At 37.1% G+C, this 21390-nt stretch overlaps 1 protein-coding gene across 6 annotated transcripts in view; it reads left to right on the forward strand.

The window, feature by feature from the left end:
* NLGN1 (neuroligin 1) overlaps window positions 1-19208 on the forward strand; it is a 413346-nt gene extending 394138 nt beyond the window's left edge. For 3 of the 6 annotated variants that reach the window (XM_075861627.1, XM_075861629.1, XM_075861631.1), the window contains 3 exons: window positions 10719-10931; window positions 15136-15925; window positions 16661-19208. In XM_075861627.1, the coding sequence (XP_075717742.1) occupies window positions 10719-10931; window positions 15136-15925; window positions 16661-17471 (1814 nt within the window). In that variant the 3' untranslated portion in view covers window positions 17472-19208. The remainder of the gene's footprint in view (window positions 1-10718; window positions 10932-15135; window positions 15926-16660) is intronic. The other 3 variants (XM_075861628.1, XM_075861630.1, XM_075861632.1) reach the window with 1 other exon arrangement.
* The last annotated feature ends 2182 nt before the right edge of the window (window positions 19209-21390 follow it).

Raw genomic sequence — 21390 nt, forward strand, 5'->3', positions numbered from 1 at the left:
TTTTTAAAAAACGAGCATTTTTGGCCAAGTTATGACCATTTTTGTAATTATGCAAATGAGGCTTGCAAAAGTCCAAGTGGGTGTGTTTAAAAGTACAAGTCCAAGTGGGTGTGTATTAGGTGCGTACATCGGGGCGTTTTTAATACTTTTACTAGCTGGGCGCTGTGAAGAGAAGTAACATCCTCTTCTCTTCAGAACGCCCAGCTTGTGACAGTGCAGATCTGTGACGTCACTCACAGGTCCTGCATCGTGACGGCCACATCGGCAGCAGAGGCTACAGTTGATTCTGCAGCAGCATCAGCGTTTGCAGGTAAGATCGACTTACCTGCAAACGCTGATGCTGCTGCAGAATCAGCTGTAGCCTCTGGTGCCGATGTGGCCGTCACGATGCAGGACCTGTGAGTGACGTCACAGATCTGCACTGTCACAAGCTGGGCGTTCTGAAGAGAAGAGGATGTTACTTCTCATCAGAGCGCCCAGCTAGTAAAAGTATTAAAAACGCCCCGATGTACGCACCTAATACACACCCACTTGGACTTGTACTTTTAAACACGCCCACTTCGACTTTTGCAAGCCTCATTTGCATAACTACAAAAATGGTCATAACTTGGCCAAAAATGCTCGTTTTTTTAAAATAAAAACGTTACTGTAATCTACATTGCAGCGCCTATCTGCTGCAATAGCAGATAGGGGTTGCAAAATCTGGTGACAGAGCCTCTTTAATAAGATTACTTTCTGCGCATATATAAGACCACCTTGCAACTGATTTTACCTTTTAGGATCTCTTCTATACAGGGAGTTACTTATTTACAGTACTATCTTAGGCTGGGTTCACACGACCTATTTTCAGGCGTAAACGAGGCGTATTATGCCTCGATTTACGCCTGAAAATACGGCTCCAATACGTCGGCAAACATCTGCCCATTCATTTGAATGGGTTTGCCGACGTACTGTGCCGACGACCTGTAATTTACGCGTCGTCGTTTGACAGCTGTCAAACGACGACGCGTAAAATGACTGCCTCGTCAAAGAAGTGCAGGACACTTCTTTGGACGTAATTTGAGCCGTTTTTCATTGAATTCAATGAAGAACAGCTCTAAATTACGGCCCTCAGTGACGCCTCGCATAATGCGAGGACGAGCAATTACGTCTGAAATTACGGAGCTGTTTTCTCCTGAAAACAGCTCCGTAATTTCAGCCGTATCGGACGCTGCCGTGTGCACATACCCTAAATCTTGGCAATTTTTATTAATATTACAGATGAGCAACTAAGATGATAGTATATAATAAGACATAACTTTATATTATATTATTAGGCTAGTTTCCATAACACAAAATACACTTAATGCTGTTTTTAGGTGATCAGATGTAAGGTGTTATTAAAGTGTTTCTGTCCCCTTCCCCCTTTACGTGTGACATAATATGCACTGGTTGGGTAAAAAAATAAAAATAAAATACTCACCTCTCCTACTTTCGCCCATTGCGTGTCTTATGGCTCCTGACTACCAAAGGTAGCCACAACAGACGCTGGTAAGTGACGTCATAAGCTGTGCCCACTCACGCCATTCATCTGCACTGTGCTGACATCGGTCACTTGACTACAGCCAGTATGTCGGCAGTTGCTTAAAGCCATCATTGTGATCCTATTGAGGAAAAGATGTCAAGACAGAATATAGCTATTTAGCCCTGACATCATATGCAAAGTGACAGTCCGATCGGACAGTCGCTGTAATATCTTTTATAGGTACATCCAGTGTCTGGACATAGCATTATTAAATGATAAAAATACAATAAATTTACAAAAGTATTTGAACATTCAATGTCGTAATGAAACAACCCCCCCACCCTTCCTCCCACCGGCCTTGTATATGGTCTGTATTTTCTGTGTATAGTCATTTAATGTAACTGGTAAATCACTGGCAAGTTTATTAAAACCAAATATATAAATAAATGAAACAAGCAAAAATGCCTTTTCAGGTTCTAATTATTGTGAAATAAAAGTGACTATAAAGGTTACGGATGAGCCCTGCAGGAAACTGAGAGCTATAGGATACACTCTATTAGATATGGGGCTGCCAAATCTACTGTCACTTTTCCCGCAGTTCATGCTGAGCTGATTACTTCATCTCTGACCTGAGGACACAACCTGTTTGCGAGTGAGAATTAATATGAGATGGTAGATCTGTCTTTATGAGCACACAATGACAAGTGTGCGGAATGAGTTCTGCTGCTCCGCAACAAGGACATTGATGCACTGTTGTTCTTTGATTTGCTTGAAAGGTCAAAGCTCAACTTCAATTGCCAAGACATCTATGAACCATGTTCCCCAAATAACATAATTATAATCATAAAAATAGCACTTGCAGTCAGTCGTCAGATGATTCTAGTTCTTTTCTTCTGTACTTTTAAAAGGTAAAATAAAAAAAGGTACAGTTTTCTTCGTCCACCATCAGTTGTAGCTAATCTATATATATTTTACAGAAAGGACATTTACTAAAAGCATAAACATAATAATAAAATAAGTAAATCAGTGAAGTGAGACAGCTTGGAACTTAGAAATGAATGACTTTATAAGGGAGGATTTACACGTGCGTTTGCGTTTTGTGCGCGCAAAAGGCATTCAACAGCTCCGTGTGTCATCACCGTATGATGCGCGGCTGCGTGATTTTCGCGCAGCCGCCATCAATATGACACTCTGTATGTTTGTAAACAGAAAAGCACGTGGTGCTTTTCTGTTTTCAATCATACTTTTGACTGCAGTTGCGTGAATCTTGCGCGTCCCACGGAAGTGCTTCCGTGTGGTGCGCGTGATTTTCACGCACCCATTGACTTCAATGGGTGCGTGATACGCGAAAAACGCAGAAATATAGGACATGTCGTGAGTTTTACGCAGCGGATACCCGCTGCGTAAAAATCACGGACTGTCTGCACGGCCCCATAGAATAATATAGGTCCGTGCGAGGCGCGTGAAAATCACGCGCGTTGCACGGACGTATATCACGTTCGTGTAAATCCGCCCTAATGGTTATAAAAGAATGTTCTAGATAGACTATATACATAGATACGTATTTTATTACATTGTATATATTTGACAAATAGGCGGACCTGCCCTGTTCTACACTTTGTGCTGATCTATCTGTGAGCTGCAATAATCATTTCAAAGGTTATCTGAAAGTCACAGACGTGGAAGCAAGCTGATAATTCTAGCATGATGCACATAGGCAACTTTTCTGCAAGAATCTTCTTTCTATGCCTTGGCCTTTTGGCATTTATGGACAAAAAGGTCGGGGCAACCATTGCACTTCTTCACAAGGATTAAGGAAGAGTGGCGAACTTTATAGACCATTTTCCTAGATATTGAACGTGGCTATTAGATTATGCTTCTTCAGGTTATGGAGTCGCAGTTTACAGAACACTTGCAGAAACTTCTTTGAATCTGGGAAAAAAATGGGATCAGAAGACAATTGCTCCAGTCGTTTTTTGAGGATGTCTCTATAAATAAGTTGTTTTTCTTTGAAAAGGATCTGCCGTTGTAAAGTATTGTTTTACACATTCAAACATGAAAAGAAAAAGAAACCTGCGCTATTTAAAACAGAAGAGCCTTCTTGCTCATGGTGGGATCCATAATGAGAGGAGAAGGCGAAGTGACTTGACTTAGGTGTCAACATTAATGACATTATTGTGTTTAACCAGTTCAGGACCGGGCTATTTTGCGCCTTCAGGACCAGACACCGTTTAGCCATTTTTAGCACTCGTTAGTTAAATGGCTATAACTTTTTTATTTGTTGGGCTAACGACGTGATTTTTGCGACGGTTTTCCATAGACAATGCAGTTTTCTTTTTTTATCGTTTTTATACACACCTTTGTTGCTATTTTAGAATTTTTATTCATAAAGTTGGAAAATAATAGTAAAAAAATAAGCTTTTTTAAGTTTCAGCTATTTTTTTTGGTAATAACATAGTTTTACCATAAAATAGACCTTTTATTTGTAATCGTCATTGTTTACCGTAAATTTTAATATATTACATGTCTATAATAGGGTAATTGGGTCAGCACTAGCGTTACAACAATGATTGGCGGGGGGGGGGACGTTTTTTTTTGGGGTGGGTATTTTATGTGTATTTATTATTACATTATTTTTTTGCACTTTAGTATTTTTTTATTACTATGGTCTGTCCCTCAAAGGTCAAAAAAGACCTTTGGGGAACTTTATATATTTTTTTTCTTTCTCTTACACCATGTTTTTCCACTGTAGCTGGAGATGCACAACAGCCCCAGTTACAGGGGAAATCAGCCCTCTCATAGTGACGATTGTCACTAATAGGGCTGTGCTGGGTCTAGTAATGATCACCGGGAGGAATAGAGACAGCGCCGCTGCTGCCTCTATTCCTATACATCGCGTTCATTGAGCGCTGTGTAAAAAAACATCGGAGAAGACAGAAGCAACGAAAGCTGCTTCTATCCTCTCCTCAGGGTCCCCGGCAGTCACTGACAGCCGGAGACCCGACATTAAGCTGCCCGATCGTGCGGGCAGCAAGATAAAACCCAAGCCGTAAAAAGTCTATGGCTCAGGTTTTAAGGACCCTGACCGCTGGCCGTAAAAATACAGCCAGCGGTCGGGAACCAGTTAAAAACAAAAAAAATAACTAAAAGATAGACCTATGTGTTGTGTATTTTAATAGATATAACTAAGTTAACTATAATAATAACTGATCCATTTTGAGAATTCAACTTTGGATGATAACTAAGGAACAATAAACTAACCCTGGAGTGCACTACTGTGAGGGCTTAGGCACATGGCCGTATTGCCTATTTGTGTGGTACGGATCCATAATATGGCATTCAAAGCCTTCTTTTAGCCTATACTGTAGCACTATGCATCCAATTTTATACATAGGTACAATTACACACTAGTTTTATGGAAAAAGACAATTGTGCTATGCTCCATCGTATGCCACATTACAGAGATTGCTTATAGGGGAGAATACAGTGCCTCATGGAGGCGCCATATGGTGACATCTGTAAGAATTCTGTGTGCCGCCGCAATGAGCCCTAAATGACAATATAATATTCTGAATGGGCAACTTGTTAACGTATTATTGTAGATGCCACCATGTTAAGTGACATTGCAGCAGGAAGAAACAAATGACATATACATAACCCACATGAATATTTAGTGGTGCTGCAAAGTTTGCAAGCCAGCTGCTAAATTAAGTGGAACATCGAAAAGAACCATATTTGGCCCAAGAAGTGGGCAGACGGAGATGACAATATTTACTGCATAATATCCAGAGACTATTGGCTGGTTATTACAGGTGTAGTTATTGATTTTCAACCCGAATATAAGTTCTTATGCAAATGAAAAACAAATATATTAAATTCCTTATATGCCTGTGTCCAGTTAATTGTAAATAACATGAGCAAGAGAAAATGACTTTACTGCTATTCTGTATTAAATCACTTTGTTATCTGAACACGTTTTGTCTTTTCGGTCTTAGAAATTTGAAACCGCTCATTGAAACGTTATCAGTTTAATATCTAGCAGAACTTCTCAGCTGTAAACTTAGTGCTTGAATAGAGATTAGTTTCAGTTAAAAAAAAAAACAATGTTCATTTTTTTTTTCCATGTAGTGATTATTACAGAATTATTTTATTTATATTTAAAAACTTTAGTTTCATTTATTCTACATTTCATCCATTTAAAGGAATCAGGTAAAACTGATACACTGTGTTATGCCATGTTTAGGGCCTTAGGGAGTGGTATATGACACAGGGATTTTCTCTTTGGTATTCTTTGAATGCCTGTGTCATGCAGTGCCCCCTTGGGCCCAGCACTAGGTATTGCACTAGTGTATCAGTTTTGCCTGGAGTGTTCCTTTAACATTATTTTTAAGTAAGAATTTGTCAGATAAACATAGCATTTTTTCCGCGGCTAGGCCAGTAAAGTTTTTTCCGGAGTAGATGTTCTAACTCCATCCCCAATGTTTCCCTACCAAATTTGTCCGTCCATTGGATTATTGGCTAATAGTGCAGCTTGCGGGCATGTCTATGATTTATCCAGGAACTTGTATAGGAAAAACCTCTCTGAGGTTAAAATATATCATTTCTTTCAGGACATTTTCTGTTCTTCTCTATCCACAAAACATATTTCTCGTGAGTTGTGTTGGACTGACTGGCTAAGCGCATAACCTTGTCCATCAACAACAGTTGGGCTTGAAAAAAAATTTGTTTTATGGTGGGTGTATTTGACTGGGACTTAAAATCCCAGTAAACAGCATTCAAAATCAATACCACGAGAGTATGTTCACCTTTATGTATTTTTAACACATTCTTTTTTTATTTTATTTATAACAAGCAAATTTTATTAATACAGTTAAGTTGCATTGCATAAAAGAAGAAAAGACAATATTACAGACCTTCTTGATATAGTTGCTTTAAATTGAAAATTTTTATATACCCTCCACCACAGGGGAGAGAAAATAAAACACATTATTGAATAAATGCAGGTCTTGTATAGTACTGTGGACTTGTATATTAATTCAGATGTGTAATGCAATATCTCAAATGTTTAATCTGGTTTTATTTTCGGCACTGCTGTCATTTTAATAGTGACATAAACACAGCTTCTTATTAGCGTACTTAAAGAAAGATAGTAAAAAAAATCGACAATTACTCATACAGGTCATAGTAAACACACTATTATAGCTCACAGATTCTACAGTAGATAATATGAGGCAAGCTAATATATCGTATTTTGTCTCTACAAAGGAAATTACACATCAAAGGTAGGAAATTAAAGTGCAAACTGGTGAAGATTCATAAACCATAAACTTTATAGAACTTTTTTCTCCTTAATTGACAGATTAAACTACCAGATGGTCTAAACTTCAATATAGTTTCATAAAGTTTTCAATAAAAGCAGAACTTTATTATAGTATAGAGATGTAGCCGTCTTTATCTTGACTTTTAACGCATTAAATAAACAATGGCTAGATCTCTTATCTTGACTTTTTCAATGACTTTGCATTGGCTTTTGTTGTGTGATATCACGCTGCAGCAAGTTATCAGAATCAAGTTAAAGATGGATCCGTAAATGTCCACCATATGAATTCTATGTTTAACTTTACGTTATTTACCTGAGATAAAGGAGACTTTAAAGCCTATAAGATTCAATGTCTCCTATTTCATAGGTAGGAGACATCAAAGCTCTAAATTAACATGCTGTGGATCTGCACCACAAATCTGCAGCAATTTACTGCGCAATGCATGTGGATGGGAATATAAAAACCCCATTCACATGTAGCAGAAAAAAATCAGTGCGGAAAAATAAGCATGCTGCAGATTTCTAGCAGAAGTGCAGTGGATGTTCACTGTGGATTTCACCCATTGAATGTTAGAAGGGGAAATACAAGGTGGATCAGCAGCACAATCCATGGCATATACTAAGAGGCGTAACTTGAAGCTCCTGGGCCCCAGTGCAAAATCTATAATAAGACCCCCCAACTACCAAATATAATTTATAATTTATAATACTGGTGTCTTCTTATGCAACTGAGGGTCTTTTGGGCCTGCTCAGGCGCCAGCGCCCGAGTGCGACTGCTACCTGCACATGTGTACTTGCCCTTAGAATTAGTCAACGCTAATATGATAGAATGTTTTCTACTAGACTGCATTCTGGGTAAAGTGTTTCTTCCTACATCTGATTACAGTCCCTGCTGTAAAAACGACATTTTCCAGAAAGCAAGTATCCAGAGTAAGCTATGTGCAGACATGGGATGAGACTAGAGCTCTAAATCCAGCACAATTGTGGATTCCATTTTGGGTGATAATTGGTTACAATACAGACTGTAATTCAGAATCCATATAGCCACCTTTCTGATGGCCGGTCCCTGATACTAAGCTTTTGAAACAGGAGTTTGGCTTCTGGAGTGGTAAGCATGCCAATCTTCTCATCAGCGGGAGCTGCCAGCCCAGGCACAATTGCATTCTAGGCAACCAATATTGCTATGGTACTGTGAGCAATTAGAGTAAACGCCAGCCACTATAACTAGGAAATATGGCCTTGACCACAAGAACCATGCCATTCCAGTACACCAAGACTTATTTTTGAAAACATACAAAGATTTTTTGCACTATGGCTTTACTGCTTTGTATTTTGTAAATATTGAATGAGAGAAGTATTATTTCATTGACATACACTTGACCGCCAGAAATATTAGGTATTAATCCCTAAGGAAAGTTGTTTTACAGTTGTTGTCAATGTATTGAGGTGGCACTAATATCCTGCCATGCACTGTGTGATAGATGACTCATAAAAAACTTTCTGAACCAATGGAAATCTGTTCAGCGTGAAAATGTATCTGAGTTAAAAAATTGTTAGGCACTACTACTACAATTGTAACTTTAAAGAGACTCTGTCACCAGATTCTCAAATCCCTATCTCCTATTGCATGTGATCGGCGCTGCAATGTAGATAACAGTAAAGTTTTTTTTTTTTTTTAAACTTTCATTTTTGGCCAAGTTATGAGCTATTTTATATATATGCAAATGAGCTTTGAAATGGACAACTGGGCATGTTTTTTTTCGTATGTCCAACTGGGCGTGTATTGTGTTTTTAACTGGGCGTGTTTACTTGTTTTACTAACTGGGCGTTGTGAATAGAAGTGTATGATGCTGACGAATCAGTGACCAATCAGCATCATGCACTCCTCTCCATTCATTTACACAGCACATAGTGTTCTTACTAGAACGATGTGCAGTCACATACACAAGTGTCCTGATAATGAATACACATGACCTCCAGTCTGGATGTCATGTGTATTCAGAATCCTGACACTTCTGAATCTTTTCTGTGAGATTACAGCAAGCCACGCGTAATCTCGCGAGATTACGAGGTAAACGAGATTTCGTTTCCCTTGCTGGAAATCTCACAGAAAAGATTCAGAAGTGTCAGGATTCTGAATACACATGACGTCCAGGCCGGAGGTCATGTGTATTCATTATCAGGACACTTGTGTATGTGACTGCACATCGTTCTAGTAAGAACACTATGTGCTGTGTAAATGAATGGAGAAGAGTGCATGATGCTGATTGGTCACTGATTCGTCAGCATCATACACTTCTATTCACAACGCCCAGCTAGTAAAACAAGTAAACACGCCCAGTTAAAAACACAATACACGCCCAGTTGGACATACGAAAAAAAACACGCCCAGTTGTCCATTTCAAAGCTGATTTGCATATATATAAAATAGCTCATAACTTGGCCAAAAATGAACGTTTAAAAAAAACCAAAAAAAAAACGTTACTGTTCTCTACATTGCAGCGCCGATCACATGCAATAGGAGATAGGGATTTGAGAATATGGTGACAGAGCCTCTATAAGCATAAATTAATCAAGAATTCTCCACATGTATCAATGGAAAACGTACATGGTTTTTATTGTTACCAGGGTAAGAATTTACTTTCAATAGAAATTGGTTTAGATTGCTAAAAAAATATCTTCACGTGTATGGTGTTAGCAATGTTGAATATGTATCAGAACATTCCGAAATCTTTGCTTAGTATTTAGAGTCCAAATCAGTGATTAGAGTGAATCCACACGCAGCAGAATGGCTGCAGATTTTTTTGTCTGAATACCGTACTGAAAATTCAGAGCAATATACAGTATAATACATGTGGATGAGTTTTTCAAAACCCCATCCACATGTAGCAGAAAAAACCTGCGTGAAACTAAGAGCATGCTGTGGATTTTCTAGACCTCAGCATGTCAATACGGTGAAGGATTTTCACTACAGATTTCACCCTTTGCAAATGCTGAGAGTGATATTCGCACCACAATTCCCATTTAACACATCCAGATTTTGTCATGGATCTGTTGTGGATTTGCTGTGAAATTTGCGACACAAAAGGTCTGCAGCGGGTGGCCTAAAATGCAAGTACCACTGACTGTAAGGGCACATTCAGACGTGGCGGAATTGCTGTTGAATTCCGCTGCAGACAGTCCGCAGTGAAATTCTGCAGCAGCCGTTTTTTACATTTGTTTTTATACATTTTTAGGAAACGTAGTTCAGACGTTGCGGAAAATAACTGTGCGTAAATCAGGCTGCGGTGCAGAATTTCCCCTCCGCAGCATGCACATTACATTGCGGAGAAGAAGCGGAATTTCACTGCGGATTTCAGCCTTTGCAATGCAAAAACTGAAATCTGTGGCAAGTCCGCTGTGATATCTGCTACGTCTAAATTACCTGTCAAATAGGCAAATGTTTGTGCAGATTCGTTGCGATTCGTTGCGTAATTGCCCCGAATCTGCACCAACAATTGCAGCGGAAAAATTCTGCCACGTCTGAACATGGCCTAAGAAGTGGTTAAGTAACACCTTCTGAAATAGCCACAGAGTAGAAAAGAGATATTTTGGTGGCAATATTATATTCAATTATAGTGCAATAAGTGCATATATTTATAGATTATTATCGTCACAGTTATTTTAAAATATTTCCGCTGTCCACTGTACACACTGACATTATTTTCAGACTTGGTGTTTATGTAATTTTTCTTTGATGGTAGATCATTTTAAGTCTGTCTGTCATATGAATATTATGTAGAATGTGCTCGAAAATCAATGGTATTAAGAAAACGTGTGACTGTTAGCTGCAATTGTTTTGTTCCATAAATTAAAACATTTCAATAATGATTTTATATATTTGTTTTTGTTCAGGTTTCCTCAGCACCGGTGATCAAGCAGCAAAGGGAAACTATGGCCTTCTTGATCTCATTCAAGCCTTACGTTGGACTAGTGAAAATATTGGATTCTTTGGTGGTGATCCTTTAAGAATAACAGTTTTTGGATCTGGTGCTGGTGCATCATGTGTCAATCTGTTGACTTTGTCCCATTATTCAGAAGGTAACCGTTGGAGCAATTCAACCAAAGGTATTATGCAGGTTGCAAATTTTGTCATTTTTGGTGTCTGCATGCCGCTGTGTGTGACTGTACTTTGGCTTCCCAACTTTATTTCAATCATTATCATTTTTTTTATGACATCTTTGTGTATAATTAAAGTATTGCTGACTGACTTGTGAGTGATGTGTTTATTATGGGAATAAGTTTACACGCAGCAGATTTGTAGCAGAAATTTTTGTGAATGTGAAATTCAGTTCCATTAATATGAATAGGGTTTTCAGAAATCCATGCACCTGCTGCAGAAAAAATGTATGAAATGTATGGAACTGATTTTCAGTTGCAGACATTTCTGCAACAAATTTGATGAGTGTGAACAAACCCTTTAGGTTATGTTCCCACAAGCCGGAGTTGCTGCAGATAAAAAATGCAAGTAAATCAGTCACAGAGATCCATAGCAAAGGCACGTTTTTGCACCGCATATTGCTGTAGAATCGCTGCAGATTCAGATTTTCCACAGCGTTTTTTCCTGCGAATTTAGCGTGAAGGATTGAATTTAGCAAATTTGATGTGCACCTGTAGATTTTCAATGGTTTTTACTGCGTTTCCACTCAGTAAACACTGTACAAACTGCAACAAAACTCATCTGTTGTGAATTTTAGGCTTCCCATTCATGTCTACACACAACATCTCAACTCAGAATAGGCATCATTAATTGACCTGCTGCAGATTTGAAAGCCGAACCACAGAACACTTTTTCAAAAGACTTTTCAGCATTTTTTTTCTGCATCGTGTGGCTGAGATTTGCAGAAATATCATCCAATTTGCTGCTACTGTAAATGCTGCAGAATTTGCGCACAGAATTCCATTGTGGAAATTTTGCAGTGTTTACTCCGTGTGGGAACTCGGCCTTACACTTGCAAATGCCGTTTTGAGACGCTTGAACATCATGAACACATTTCTGCTTTACTTGTCTTTATCCTTAAAGGTGTTTTTTTGGGGAAATTTCCTATGAACCACACTGAATGAGGTCAATTGTATTCTGGCATTCTTTAGTGGCAAGTTTAGCTTTTCACAAGAAACCTTGGCTTGTAAAAGCAAAATACAATTTTATTTTAATGGTTACTGCTCAGGAAACATTATCTAGGTTAAAAGAGGAGTTTCAAGATAAGACATACTCACTGAAAATTCATGAGTGAAATTTATTACTGTCTGTGAGAAGGAAGTTTAAATGTTTTGCATGCATGATTCCAAATTGTCAAAGCTTCGAGCTTTTAGTCATATTTTATTTTACTCTCAGTTATTTTTTCCTTGTCCTTTTCAGTTCCACCCAGTGGAATGGAATGAAAGGCTTGTGTGCAATAAAGCAGAGTTTAAGTTGACCTAAGTTAACCTAAATATAGATATGCAATATATAAAAGATATATATATATATATATATATATATATATATATATATATATATATATATATATATATATATATATTTATCATTTTACATTTTATCTATACATATAGTTCTCCCTATATGGGTGATTTGAGAGTGTAACTTTCAAAAGGTTGGAGATGAAAAGGGTTATCGAGTTTAGAAACCATTTTCAAATATTGTATTAGGCAATAGTGAGTTAAAAGAGGTCTTCTATTAGCCACAGTGGAGAGCGGCTACGAAGGACATCTCTCTCCATAGAGTGTCAGGCATGTTAATACATAATCTTGACAGACAATTGATTTCAATGGGTCCTGCGTTATGCTTCATTTTCCCTCCAGTGGTGCTGCAGGGATATTAAGCATTTGCTGCTTGGTTTTCCCACAGATTACAGCTGATTGCTGGGGATACCCTGTGTAGGAGGCTCCTTTCTAACAAACATGGATTGTCCAAAGTGGAGAACCCATTTAAGTGTAAATTAGACCCAAACACAGTTTGGGCATTCCAAACTCACCAAACTCTGCAAAAACATTGGCCCAATACCTGATTTACACAAATATTAGTTGCCAAATTCTGCCCTCTTTTTGTCCAAAATTCAAAATGGAAATCTGTCTTCAAAAATATATCAAGAAAAGAAAAGATGCACAGGTATCAAATGCAGTACAGCCAATCTGTTTAAATGAGCCATTTATTAAGCTTGAGAAATGCACATCGTTCATTTGGACTAATAAAGTCCACACTTTTTTACCTCACTATGCCTGTACCTTAACAAATAATTTGGAGACATGGATTTTCACTCTTTCTACTTTTCTGTCTAAAATATTTTGAAGAGAAATCTCCCTCTACCCCCAAAGCAAACACACCATAACAAAATTCCTACCTGCCCTCATCCCCTTCTTTCCGATGATGCCTCAGACCCAAACCCTGCTAAGAGTTCCCTTTAGGTTTTCCACTTTATACCCAGTTAATAACTTTACATGATATTTGAATATATTTGTGTTCAAATTCACATTGTGGCATCTGAGTGGACACCTATATCATATTAAACTTATAGATTAAATTGATATATGAAACAAATTTAAAGTGCATGTATAGTACAATATTATTTATAACATGCATTTCGACATTTAAATACGGAACATATTTTCTCTTACCCATTCTAAATTATTCATATATCTTTACTTTCTGATCAATGCTCAGGCACAGATTAGTTAATCATAGATGACTTTTAAAATGAGCTCCAAATGTGGATATGCCAGTTTTGGACTTGTCTCCAGGCTCTGTAACTTTTCTACCAAGCAAAGTGATTAAAGGTTTCTGTGAGAGTCTTCATAAATTAACATTGAACTTTTACAGTTGACAGCTGGGCCATGGGCTCAAAGTGTTAAAAGGATCATCCCCTGAAAATTGATTGGGTTTTCATCATTAATATAATTTAGACTTGGTATAGAAAAAGGTTTACTATTCCCTGGAACATTGCCTTAAAATATTATGAACATCTGCTCTTGTTTCATACAATATGGAGCTCTTGTCTAAAATGTTACTTCTTGTGTCTGTTTTCTCTCAGTGTTGCTTCATTAAAGTCATGCTAAAGAATGACAAAATAAACATGCATAATTCTGTAATAAATGTCATACCATTCAAATGCATTTTAATTACTTTGGAATAACATGCATGGTTCATACATAGCTTCCATGCCATGTGCCATATTGCTCCAGTTTACCCCAGTGGAGAGAATTATGAATCCATGGTAACATAAATGGAAAATATAGGTCTATTTCACAGTTAGATTTTAGTAGTCAGTGATATAATGACTGGCTCGACATTCAGTTGGTTCAGTTTTAGGCCAAAGTAAAGGTCTAGTCATTCTACTTTCCCCATTGCTTTTAACATAAGACCTTCTCTTTTAACTATTTCGTAAAAGTTATAAAAGTTATAAAAATACAATATCAAAATTAAAAGTCAGTCGTTTTTCTACTGGTCGGGTGGTTTCCTTTTCAGGATGATCACCTCACTTTCATCTACTACCTTCCGCTCATGACGATATTCGTCAAGGGTCGGCAAGTAATTAAAAAACGAAAAGAAAACAAAACAATGTTTGTAAGAAAGTTGAAGCTGTCAATTGTATCACTTGAAATGAACATTTAAAAACAACAAAGCTAAAGATAGAAAATAACATCTTAACATAGGTTTGTTTTTTTCATTAAAAGGGTTTATTTGGGATTTTAAAATTGATCGCCTATACTAAGGATAGGCTATCAATATTAGATCGGTAGGAGTCACTCACTTGAATGGGACATTTCTGCAGTACCTTGAACAGCCGCTACGAATGTAACGGTGTGTGCAAGTACAAACATAAATGAATCCAAGTAAACAATGAAGAGGCTCCAGCACTCGCATAAGAACCGCGGCCCCTTCAAACAGTTGATCGACAGGGGTGCCAGGAGTTGGATCCATACCAATCTAATATTGATGGCCTATAGTAAGGATAGGCTATCAATTTTAATCCCAGATAACCCCTTTAACATTCAGATAACAATATTTAGATTTGCGTGAAAGTATTTTTAAAATATGTTATATATTTGTTTACTCTTTATAGTTTCTTTACTTATTTTTTAATTCACGGTCATTTACTGTACAATGGTAATTACATGACATTGCATGGTACTCTGTATATACATATACATTGCTATGGCATGAAAAATTCCCTGTTTGATATGGCACAAATTCCCTCTAAATGTGGTGCAAATTAGATAATAAAATAGTTTTAATTTTTTATCTTTCATTAATGCTTTTATTTGTTTTACACAGGTCTCTTTCAAAGGGCAATTGCACAAAGTGGAACTGCCCTGTCCAGTTGGGCAGTTAGCTTTCAGCCTGCCAAATATGCCCGGATATTAGCAACTAAAGTTGGATGCAACATGACTGATACTGTAGAACTTGTGGAATGTCTACAGAAAAAGCCTTACAGAGAACTTGTAGATCAAGACATACAGCCAGCAAGGTATCACATAGCCTTTGGACCAGTAATTGATGGTGATGTCATTCCTGATGACCCTCAGATACTAATGGAACAAGGCGAGTTCCTTAATTATGATATAATGTTGGGTGTGAACCAAGGAGAAGGACTTAAATTTGTGGAAAGTATTGTAGACCATGAGGATGGAATTTCTGCAAGTGACTTCGACTTTGCAGTTTCCAATTTTGTTGATAACTTATATGGATATACAGAAGGAAAAGACATAATGAGGGAAACAATAAAATTTATGTATACTGATTGGGCAGATCGACACAATCCTGAAACAAGAAGAAAGACATTGTTGGCATTATTCACTGACCATCAGTGGGTTGCACCAGCCGTTGCAACTGCAGACCTGCACTCCAACTTTGGTTCTCCTACGTATTTTTATGCCTTTTACCATCATTGCCAATCAGATCAAGTGCCTGCTTGGGCAGATGCATCCCATGGGGATGAGGTTCCTTATGTCTTTGGAATTCCTATGATTGGACCTACAGAGCTATTTCCATGCAATTTCTCCAAAAATGATGTTATGCTAAGCGCGGTAGTAATGACATATTGGACAAACTTTGCTAAAACTGGGTAAGTGCCATTTCTTTGTTGAATTCAGGCTATTATAATACATAAGGATTTACAATTTACATATTAGCAATACACAAGTACAAGTATAGTAAAAAAATAATTATGTAGTATTTAAAAAATTACATATTGTGGCATATCGCTAGGATATCTTATTACAATCTGAATGGTCAGAGTCCCCTCAAACCCAAAAAACAAACGACCAAGTTCTCTTTGGCATTTCTTCCAAACAGCAGCCCTCCCTAGCACTCGCAGTTACAGGAACTGCAACACATCTCTATTTCAAGTGAATGGGGCTGTGTTGTAGTTCTCTGCACAGAAGGTGGCCGGAGGCATCCCTATGCAAGATAAATCTGTGAAAAAGCCACATTGTTTTGGCCCCTTCATTCTGAGAATCATAGGGGTCCTGGCAATCCCTACTGATATGCCATCACTTCCAATAATGGGAAAACTCCTTTAATTCTCTACATGTTACCCTCCAATGTTCCACCAATGATGATTATTTCAAATCAATATTGTAAGCTATGACTTGCTTGACTTTGTTTGTTGCATTGAATATTTGATATAAAGTATCTAACATGTCAGTTTAACATGTACATGGTTCACAGTGAATCATGATATGTTGAAGTACACACATATATGTAACATGCATTTTACCTTTCTATATTTCAATTCTCTGCATTATGCCTTTAATATTTCTTTATTTATTCTTAGATTAAAATACTTTTTGTCTTTTAGAGACCCAAATCAACCTGTTCCACAAGATACAAAATTCATCCACACAAAGCCAAATCGTTTTGAAGAAGTTGCGTGGACTAGATATTCCCAAAAGGACCAACTTTATCTCCACATTGGATTGAAACCCAGAGTTAAAGAACATTATAGGGCTAATAAAGTAAACCTGTGGCTTGAACTTGTTCCACATCTTCATGTTATTAATGACCTTACCACAACTAAAGGGCCATCTACAGATATCACTTTTCGACCAACAAGGAAACTTCTCGTACCTGTGACTTCAGCCTTCCCTACAATCAATGAAGATAACTTTAAACAACAGCCTAGTCCATTTTCATTGGAAAGAGACTATTCTACTGAGTTAAGTGTCACTATTGCTGTTGGAGCATCTCTACTTTTTCTTAATATTTTAGCATTTGCTGCATTATATTACAAAAAAGATAAAAGGAGACATGATGTGCATAGGAGATGTAGTCCTCAGCGCAACACTACAAATGACATAGCCCATGCACAAGAAGAAGAAATTATGTCTCTGCAAATGAAGCACACAGACTTGGACCATGAATGTGAATCTATTCATCCTCATGAGGTTGTTCTTCGAAATGCCTGTCCTCCGGACTACACTCTTGCAATGCGAAGATCCCCAGATGATATTCCCTTAATGACCCCTAATACTATAACAATGATTCCTAACACTATACCAGGGATTCAGCCCATACATGCCTTCAATACGTATACTGCAGGACAGAATAACACACTTCCCCATCCACACCCACATCCGCATCCACATTCACATTCTACAACCAGAGTATAGCCAGACTAGATGGAATACAGACTTTATTTTTGATGTATTACAGTAGTTGACCTTATTGGAAATTTCTTGGAGTTTCAACCCCACAGAACAGCGTTATTTAAACATGGAGGATTACAATGTGCATAATGCATATACATATCAAAAACATTTTGAAATTTTGGAAAAAATATGTAAATAATTAAAATGGACAACAGCAGCAATTGAAATAATTGTTGTGAATGATAGTGTTTTTTATTCATATTCAACTTTTTTTAGGATTTAAGTTACAAATTGGCTTTAGGCATGTGCTACAAAAAGAGAGGACAAAGACTTAAAATGTATTTATATGCACAAGGGACTCACACATGGAATGTCTGATATTTTTCACCCTTTTTTATTTTGAACTGTTTTATTGTGTAGATCATATATAAGTGCACAAAGCACCAATGCTGTTAAGGCCTTAACGTGGGGCCCCGTTCTATAAACTGCCAATAAAACAAAAGAGGTTTTTAAGTCTTGGCAGGTATAACATTATCACTTAAGTGCTGTCACTATCAATTGAGGGAATTAAGGAAACTGGATTTTTCTAGCACGAAGTGCATGATAATTTGTATGCTTGGTGGCTGTGCTGCTGATTACGCCACAATTAAAATTGTTCTCATCCCATTAAAAAAATTCTTTCATAAAAGAACATGACATCAATTGGAAATATTTTTTATTTTTTTTAAAGAGAAGGGTAAAGTTTATAAAATCCAATAATTCCCTGTATTGTCCTCAGAGCTAGAAATACAAGGTGCATATTTTAGGTTAGAAATAGATTGAGAAACACATAATGGTATAATCCCAAAGGATATATGTATTTAAAGATATTTTAAATTTTCGTTTAGTCTGATCAATTTCTAGAATTATACGTTTTATGGTACATGATACATTTTATTTGGTATAGTTGAGACCTGATGCAATTGATAATAATGGTAAGTAACTTTGCGTCCAAAGAAAATTAGAGTAATTGTCCCACTATTGATATTTTTTGAAACATGTTTCTCATGTTGCATGTCCACATGTGTTAAAAATGGAAATTCATTGAAACTTTTTCTTTACCACTGTAAATTTTTTTTATATTGATGTTACCTCACAGCAGTATATAAGTAAAATGTATACATATGTAGATACCAAGAATACACTATTATGAAGGGTGCCAACAAAATTTATAAACCCCGTTCTGCCTCTGTAATTTTATACTAATATTATCCAACCACAAAAACATGACTTTCCCTCTTGTCTATCAGGAAAGGTATTTATCACAGTCTTTTCAAGGTGTTTGTATATGTAACAGATGTACATTTATATGGAAAATGATAGAGGTGGACTTAAGAGCACATCACTAAGAAATTATTTCTCTCTTACCTGTATATTTCTATTAGACAACAGTTAAATGTGCTTTTATTTTTTCTCTTTTCTTTTTCCTTTATTTTTTTTTTACATTTCCAAACTTATTAGTAATTTTGATAGTTTGTAAGATAATGCAAATATGTTTCTCTGACAAACTAACTGCAGTAACTTTCTTTTCAGTTACTCTTTTTCAAAAATAAAAGCTTATTACACACAAAATTGTATATTACTTAATGGAAATGACTTTGTATTTCTGAAATGGGATTCTGGTCATTGAGTGAAATAAAGATAATCTGGATAAACACTATTATTCCAATGCTGAAAAAAAACATGATTTTGCTCATTAAAGAGCTTATGTGTTGATTACTGTTTTGTCATTTCACTTTTTTCTCTATGAAAATTGAATATTTATTGACTAACATTACTTTTTCAATCATTTAGATAAAATCCAAAATTTAGTTGATTAAATATTTATATTACAGCTGTTCTCTTATATATCTATATTCTTATTCAGAATGCATTTGATCATAATATAACATCCAAACATTACAGTAAAGTAATCCATTCATGATACACAAACATATACTATCTATCTATCTATCTATCTATCTATCTATCTATCTATCTATCTATCTATCTATCTATCTATCTATCTATCTATCTATCTATCTATCTATCTATCTATCTATCTATCTATCTATCTGTCTATCTATCTATCATCTATCCATCTATTATATAAAGCCTCATGCAAACTACCGTATTTTTGCAGCTGCAATTCATATGCATTTTTTCGGATAAATTGTGTATCCATGAGTCCGGATGACACAACATGGGATTTTTGATGCTCCGACGGACCGCAATAGACCCGTGGATTTGCGGACGACAAAACCAATGCGGTCATGTGCATCAGGCCTATCTCTAGGTCACAATGTAGTATTAGTCTGAAATCTATACATATATACTATACATCACAGTGTAGCATTATTCATGCTTGATATCCAATTAAAGGGCACCTATCAGCTCTCTTTACATAATTAATTGAGTAAATTCTTGTATTATCCATAAAATATCAATGCTGCAACATTTTTCCTTTGAACACCATTCCTCCTTAGAATGTTTGAATAAGTTAACAGCTGAGCACTAGGATTCACCTTGTCAGTGGGGCATGTCCCTTCACACTACGACACTGTCCAATCAGTGCTGACAGTGTCAGCATTGATTGGACAGGGGAATGGCAACACTCAATTGTAAATGTTTTCAAGAGGAATAACAAAAGAATTGCACAACACAGTATTCTAAGAAAAGATGCCCCAACATTGTCATTTCATGGGGGATGCAAGTATTTACAAAAACAGACATGTCAGTAGAGATCAGAGATCATGTTTAAATACAAGATGGTAAGGTTAAATAAATGTTATATATATGTGTGTGTATATATGTGTGTGTATATACAGTGAAGGAAATAAGTATTTGATCCCTTGCTGATTTTGTAAGTTTGCCCACTGTCAAAGACATGAACAGTCTAGAATTTTTAGGCTAGGTTAATTTTACCAGTGAGAGATAGATTATATTAAAAAAAAAAAAGAAAATCACATAGTCAAAATTATATATATTTATTTGCATTGTGCACAGAGAAATAAGTATTTGATCCCTTTGGCAAACAAGACTTAATACTTGGTGGCAAAACCCTTGTTGGCAAGCACAGCACTCAGAAGTTTTTTGTAGTTGATGATGAGGTTTGCACACATGTTAGATGCAATTTTGGCCCACTCCTCTTTGCAGATCATCTGTAAATCATTAAGATTTCGAGGCTGTCACTTGGCAACTCGGATCTTCAGCTCCCTCCATAAGTTTTCGATGGGATTAAGGTCTGGAGACTGGCTAGGCCACTCCATGGCCTTAATGTGCTTCTTTTTGAGCCACTCCTTTGTTGCCTTGGCTGTATGTTTCGGGTCATTGTCGTGCTGGAAGACCCAGCCACGAGCCATTTTTAATGTCCTGGTGGAGGGAAGGAGGTTGTCACTCAGGATTTGACGGTACATGGCTCCATCCATTCTCCCATTGATGCGGTGAAGTAGTCCTGTGCCCTTAGCAGAGAAACACCCCCAAAACATAATGTTTCTACCTCCATGCTTGATAGTGGGGACGGTGTTCTTTGGGTCATAGGCAGCATTTCTCTTCCTCCAAACACGGCGAGTTGAGTTAATGCCAAAGAGCTCAATTTTAGTCTCATCTGACCACAGCACCTTCTCCCAGTCACTCTCAGAATCATCCAGATGTTCATTTGCAAACTTCAGACGGGCCTGTACATGTGCCTTCTTGAGCAGGGGGACCTTGCGGGCACTGCAGGATTTTAATCCATTACAGCGTAATGTGTTACCAATGGTTTTCTTGGTGACTGTGGTCCCAGCTGCCTTGAGATCATTAACAAGTTCCCCCCGTGTAGTTTTTGGCTGAGCGCTCACCTTCTTCAGGATCAAGGATAACCCACGAGGTGAGCTTTTGCATGGAGCCCCAGATCGATGTCGATTGACAGTCATTTTGTATG

This window comes from Rhinoderma darwinii, chromosome 4 (genome assembly GCF_050947455.1).
Source record: "Rhinoderma darwinii isolate aRhiDar2 chromosome 4, aRhiDar2.hap1, whole genome shotgun sequence".
Lineage (NCBI taxonomy): Eukaryota > Metazoa > Chordata > Amphibia > Anura > Rhinodermatidae > Rhinoderma > Rhinoderma darwinii.